This window comes from Centruroides vittatus, unplaced genomic scaffold (genome assembly GCF_030686945.1).
Source record: "Centruroides vittatus isolate TY-2023 unplaced genomic scaffold, ASM3068694v2 contig_547, whole genome shotgun sequence".
Classification (NCBI taxonomy): Eukaryota; Metazoa; Arthropoda; class Arachnida; order Scorpiones; family Buthidae; genus Centruroides; species Centruroides vittatus.
The window spans coordinates 1-7,026 of NW_027122323.1; the positions used below are offsets into that span (position 1 = coordinate 1).

The 7,026-nt window shown below is 32.8% G+C and overlaps 1 protein-coding gene across 1 annotated transcript; it reads right to left on the minus strand.

Annotated features, from left to right (window-relative positions):
* Positions 1-760: 760 nt before the first annotated feature.
* On the minus strand, positions 761-6,597 carry LOC136978594 (cytochrome P450 3A4-like). Its single transcript, XM_067274334.1, has 6 exons — positions 6,485-6,597; positions 6,260-6,368; positions 1,445-1,530; positions 1,231-1,371; positions 965-1,124; positions 761-870 (listed from the first exon to the last, which is right to left on the minus strand). The coding sequence occupies exons 1-6, from the start codon at positions 6,574-6,576 to the stop codon at positions 790-792; spliced, it is 669 nt and encodes a 222-aa protein (XP_067130435.1). The 5' UTR covers positions 6,577-6,597; the 3' UTR covers positions 761-789.
* Between the last annotated feature and the right edge of the window lie 429 nt (positions 6,598-7,026).

Here is a 7,026-nt window from a genome sequence, read left to right on the forward strand (position 1 = left end):
TAATGATTTATATTAATTTCTACATAATATCAATAAATAATAATTGTCAAATTAATAGAAATAATATAAAAGTTTTGCATTTAGAAAAGGACACTTACAAAAGAAAATTCAAAGAACATATAGAAAAAAAACACCCAAAAGATAATTTAGTTAATATTTCAGAAGGCATGTAGACTATTTAAGCTGATCAGGTAGTAGTTCTTATCTCAACCATATTGAGAACTCCTGACATATTGTGGATACGAAAATAGCGGAAGACAGATATGAGAATAAACAGCAAATGAATTAGAATAGTTTGGTGTAGAATTTTGGAAGAAATTAACTCTAAGCCGAGGCATTGCAAAGCTGTTACTAAGACTTCAGGAAGCAATAAAACGTATTGAAATCTTATCTGACGAGAAATAACTATTTATGTTACTTTTTTGAGGCTTATGCTAAAAATCTCTATTTTTTTCCATTAGTGTGAACGGCAAGTTCTCAGGACAGTTCTCATAAACGTTCTGTATCATGAAATAACACTTAAATTCAATATCGTATGTTATGCTTTATTATTATTACAATTATAATTGGTTTATTTTCTGTACTACATGTGTTATCATTACAAATCCCGATCACCGCTTAAACATACTATATATATATATATATATTATATCATATATAGGGCAACTGTAGGCCAATATATCCAAGTTTTTGTCTCATAAAAATTTTTGAACATATATACGAGTATTTTCATTATAAACACACAAAAGAAATATAAAAAAATTGATTAAAATTCATTTATCAAAAGTTTCACGAAGTTATTGCAGTTGCCTTTACCATAATTCCATTTTTTGGACGAGGTATAAAGAGCGACAGTTCTTCTTCACCTTCCTATAACAAATTAATAATTTGTATAATTAATAAATAATATTAACGCTTTTATACATTAAATTAAATAAATTATTTAAAATAAGGTTCTATTTACCAAGCTTCCACAAGGTTCTAATTTGTAGTGCTGTATGAGATTAGCCAAAGTTAATTTCATAACTGTTTGAGCCATTCTTATTCCTATACAACTTCTTGGACCATATCCGAAAGGCTGATATATCGATGGATCTATTAGTCTTGCATTCTTAGATGAAAATCTGAAAATAAATCATCAAAATACAGTATTAAAAAATTAATTTTAGAAAATACATATTAAAAAGTAAATTAATCGACATCACAGGTTGAAATGACACTAGATTAAACCTGTCAGGGTTGAAATTTTCCGGTTCATTCCAATATCTGTTATCTTTATGGTAGTTCGGTACCGGAATCATAACTGTAACTCCTTTAGGAATAGTTATATTTTCATAATGGAAATCTTCCGAACATATTCTATTAAATGAACTGAATATAATTTTTTTGATTAGTTAAAATAATTTCGAGTAAAAAATTTCAATTAAATGTAAAATTTATTTACAGAGTTAAAAGAGGTTGTAAACGGAACGTTTCCGATATTATTTGGCCCAGGTATTTCAATTTCGGTAAATCCGCATATTCAATTACCTGTTATGAAAAGTATTTCTTATTAATAATATAGACTGTTGGAGCTTAAGAAATTTTTTGAGCACAAATTTATATATTTAATAGACAAAACGTTTTTAAATATAAATTAGCATCAAACTTACAAAGTAACAAAAATAAATAGACAGCTTTCAAGATAACAATATTATGAAAACGCAATTTATATCACTTGTAAGTATTTTAATACAGACGAACCTGTCTATCTCGAATCTCACGAGAACAAGAAAAAATCAAAATAGATAAATATAAAATAGAAATACGACTTCACAAAGTTGGGACCTTGTCTTGTCTTTTACTTCCGCCGTTCACACCATCAGCAGTCCTTTAAAGTTCACAGTCTCTCGGAGACGACCTTTCTTTTGAGGCTACTGCCTCCGTAAAAGAATGTAAAACAGGTAAAAAGCGTCCTCTGGTGCTATCGCCACAGTTAAATTATCACATTTTAAATAAAAAATTAAATACAGGAACATGGCCGGCGTTATTCACATTTAATAAATATAAAATAGAAATACGACTTCACAAAGTTGGGACCTTGTCTTGTCTTTTACTTCCGCCGTTCACACCATCAGCAGTCCTTTAAAGTTCACATTCTCGGAACATTTCATTTTATATTTATAAATGTGAATAACGCCGGCCATGTTCCTGTATTTAATTTTTTATTTAAAATGTGATAATTTAACTGTGGCGATAGCACCAGAGGACGCTTTTTACCTGTTTTACATTCTTTTACGGAGGCAGTAGCCTCAAAAGAAAGGTCGTCTCCGAGAGACTGTGAACTTTAAAGGACTGCTGATGGTGTGAACGGCGGAAGTAAAAGACAAGACAAGGTCCCAACTTTGTGAAGTCGTATTTCTATTTTATATTTATTAAATGTGAATAACGCCGGCCATGTTCCTGTATTTAATTTTTTATTTAAAATGTGATAATTTAACTGTGGCGATAGCACCAGAGGACGCTTTTTACCTGTTTTACATTCTTTTACGGAGGCAGTAGCCTCAAAAGAAAGGTCGTCTCCGAGAGACTGTGAACTTTAAAGGACTGCTGATGGTGTGAACGGCGGAAGTAAAAGACAAGACAAGGTCCCAACTTTGTGAAGTCGTATTTCTATTTTATATTTATTAAATGTGAATAACGCCGCCATGTTCCTGTATTTAACATTTTTAATTCAAAATAGATAAATTTCGAGATATAGAGGTTCGTATGCAATCGACTAGATTTGAAGTACGGTATATTATTAATACAGTAGCCCCACGTGATATTTAGGGGTCGAAAAAGCGCGATATAACGAGGTACAATAGCATTTACAGTACATACTTCTATTAGATAAAAACAAATGTTTCTGAATTTCTTCGTTAGCAGAAATCCTTGGTTAATAATTTCTCATGCCTACCCTTTTTTGACTGCACAATATTTTGAATGTAAGCAATAGCAGCGAATGCATTCTGACTAATATCTTCCTGATATTCAAGGAAATTTCTCAACATTTCAATGGTCTTCCCCACTTATTTTCTAGTAATAACTTTAAGCAAATCTATCTAATCCTATTGTTGATCATCGTTGTCAGAAACTCCACTCATATTCCTCATGATCTTACCTGGGAATCGTCCACGTACAAAAACTAGTTAATTAATGTCAAGATTATATCTATTCTTGACGATTATCTATTCTTACGAATTTACTTCATTGGTGTCTGTGTCTTTCATCATGTCAATAATGTTTTGCTGTTGTCTTTCTTACTTATTGTTTCTCTGCTTAATTCCTGCATTTAGAAAACTGATCTTAATTGTCTTTTCTGTAACCTTCTTTCAAGCATAGTATATCATCCTCATAGCGTCCAAAACATTGATAGTGATTGAAGGTTGAAGATTACTTTGTATAGCCTACTACAGGAAACGATTACTTTATTGAGAAACACCTGGGATTTGCAGAACAATCAATCCTGAGTACTAGAAGTTTTTCACTTCCAGTTTAACTGCTAAGAGTACAGTCACGCGTACTTTACGTCATTTTCCACCTTGGCACTCTAGTTCCTTAAATATCGCTGTTTTGTTGGGTAAACATTGGAAAAAAGGCTTGTTTCATCTGCGTTGAAGCATCCATTGGCTTGTAGTCTTGAAGAAGAGAAGAGAGATCCTTGATGTACTCTTCGCAAACACTTTAAAGCACAGACGCATTTTCACCACAAAGTTTCCTGAAGACAGTGTTGTGTCTACTTTTAAAGATCTTGAGCCACCTGTTGCTGGCTTTAAATTCTATATGGCCAAGCCATCCGGAAAAATTCTCAGCTTTACTTTGTAAAATCGACTGAGAGGAACGTCTCGGTCACAATATTGCATAAAGCATTTTCTAACACTTTCATCTTTTTCTGGAAAAGAATACTTTCGTGTTTTTTCACTTTTTTATTGTTTTCGAAGTTTCTCTTTACTGAATCTATGTTCTTTACTTTCGTTGCAAGAATACTCGATGGAATACTAGACTTGGTCACATTCATTCTTCAACTTCATTCTTTCTCAAATGATTTGAATGAAAGAATAAAGTCTTACTAAGTTCGGTATTCCATGAAGTAAAATTCATCCAAAGTTTTAAGATTTTCATATTTTCTTCAACTCAAAGGACATTCAACTTTCTATTCACACCAGCCATTTGCTTCCCTTAATGTCGCAATCAAGAAGTTAAATGATGTCAAAAACAACCGTTGGTCAAGGAAAGTTCGTTAAAATCCGTTACAACACATGGAATAATAACCAATAAGGCGCAAGTAAAACTCGTAGCCAATCAGAGAGAAGCAGTTTTAATTGCAACTATGTACTGTATTGCGAGAGATGTTTCTTCACTACAACTTTTGCTATCAAAATGTAGTCGCCGAGCTTTGAACTTGTCATTGACACTTCAATCCGCAATTCGAGATATAGAGGTTTTGGAAGAAAATTATTCCAGATAAACATGGAAATTGCATTGAATTTAGACTGAAAATACAGCGGAAAAAATAAATTTCGAGATAAACATGTTTGAGATAGATAAGTTCGACTGTATTAATTATTATAGTGATATTTAAAATAAATTATTCTTGTAAAAAGATCGATATAATAGCTTGCCAGTTAGCTTACTTTAATTATAATAATAAAACTTGTTAAAAGCCACTATTTTATGTTACTTTCAGGGTTTGATAATATATTTTTATTAATAATAAACTACTAATATTTACTACATACGTTTATTAATACTATATATTAGTAAGTTAATTATACTGATATGTCATTCATTCTTTATAACGCCTGCAATTTGAGCTGAGTGATATTTATCCTTAAGTCTAGAGATTACTTAGTGTATTTCAAAACGGAAGGAATGATATCTGATTCAGCGGTTAGTTTTGAAAATCCAATTCCTTCCAAACTTTGTTTCAGAACAAATTAATTCAGTTTGTAGTAGCTTTTGAGCTTGTTCACGAATCTATATTACAGTTCTTAAATTTGAGTTTAGACTCGATTACAACGCTAAATCGTTTACAATTCAAAAACGACGAAACTTTGTTTACGCCTGTAAACAGAACAAAATTGTTCTGTTCATTTCAACTTACGTCTAAGACAGACTTTTCTAATGACATTCCTCACAGAGAAGACCTGACAAAGATTCGAAATACCATAAAAAGCTCACCGACATGGACTTGATATCTGTACCAAGTATGGTCAAAATTGGTGGGAAGGTTTCACAGAAGTTTATTTAAATCCAACGACATATGTACGAGAGTAAAGCAATTTTCTTCGCTCACTCAACTCAATCAATAAAATATGTGATAATACATTATTATTATTATTATTACAGTGGTGCCTCGTATAACGTACGCCTCGAATAACGGACGCTGCGAACAACGGACTTTCTGTTTGGCCGTTACGTGACTCGAGCAACGGACTGGTTGCGAACAACGGACTTTCGGCATAGGTGACTGCTCCATGGGTGCGTTCTTTAATAGCGGTCGCTCTGCGTCTCCGCTACTACGGAGTGCGCTGCTGTTTGTAGGCATTTAGGAACGGCTGTGAAAGAAAGAAAGATGGCGGCGCCCGCACTATCGATAGTATCGTAATGGAGGAATCTATAATTCTAAAATATGAGCTTTTAAAGGCAAAAGAAGGGTCCCAATTGTAAAATTTAACCATAAATGGATTATTTGTTGAAAGAGCATTCAAAATAGCCACGAAAAAAATTAGAATGCCGGCCACCATTCGAAAAAAATTCGCAAAAACACTTACATCACCGTGTGCGCTAACTCGCGCTTTCACAATTTCTAAATTTTTATTCATAAAACCACATAATGGACCCGGAAACGAAACTATCTGACCCATGGAGGACGCCATGTTGCTTTCCACCGTAAACTACTACTACAAGCGGCCGTTTTTGCCGTTCGACGGCGCGTACTCCACCGGAATTTAGGAACGCGTTCCGCAGGAATTTTTAAACAGATGTCGCACGCGCGGAGTTACGCGGAGGAATAAAAGAACGCACCCCATGTTCATTTTCTTAATGATACAGTACGGTTATTTTATGCTGCGGAACGAATTAGATGTTTTAACATGTATTTCTATGGGAAAATGCGTTTCGTATAACGGACGTTTCACTTAACGGACGTGCAGCTGGAACGGATTAAGTACGTTATATGAGGCACCACTGTATATGTGATAATACATTTAAATTGACTTAAATAATTTTTAATTACATTATTTTCGATGTTTTCGTTTATCTCCAGACGAACTCTTTCTTGTTCTTCAGGATGTTTAACCAAATAATGGGTGCACCAAGCTAACATGGTACTCGTAGTGTCATATCTAGACAACAACAAAAATAAAACTTAATCTACAATTTAGCAATAAATAATTCATATAATTTGCGTTAATGTTTACAACTTCATAACATGCATCAATATTTATAACAAAACTATAACCCAGTTATCATAAACATAACAGCATTCGCAACAATATTTTCTGTTGAAAGCTTCTTTACGACACCACCTGTTTCACCTTCTGCATCAATCATGATTTGCAAGAGATCTGGTGGATGATACTGAACAGAAAACAGATTTTTACAATCAGCAATACTATTGTTATTTAGCAATTTATAAATTGAAAATCTTACATCAGAGGTTTTTCGGGAATTAACCAATTGACTGCATGTAACAAATATCATTTTAGCAGATGAAAAATTTATTGCATATTTTATTGCATCCAAGATATTTCTAACGTATGTAAGAATCGGTTCAATTTCGGGAAAACAAACTAAACATATCATGTTAATTGTGTTAAATATGAAGACATTATTAAATTATTTTAAAAATTCTTACGTGATAACTCGGTTGAATCAACTTGCAAGATATTATAGACGGATCTCACAAATTTACTTGTTTCGTCATTTTGTACGTTGGTCTGAATTCCAAAAGCTGCTCTACAAATTATATCGAAAGTTAACTTTTTATAAAATTCAGCAATA

Excerpts from the sequence above, each read along its gene's own strand:
- LOC136978594 (XM_067274334.1), bottom strand. The coding sequence starts at position 6,576 with ATGATTGATGCAGAAGGTGAAACAGGTGGTGTCGTAAAGAAGCTTTCA. Across the intron at positions 1,372-1,444 it reads TTACAACCTCTTTTAACTCT|TTCATTTAATAGAATATGTT; the intron begins GTAAATAAATTT and ends AATTATATTCAG. Across the intron at positions 871-964 it reads TAGAACCTTGTGGAAGCTTG|GAAGGTGAAGAAGAACTGTC; the intron begins GTAAATAGAACC and ends AATTTGTTATAG.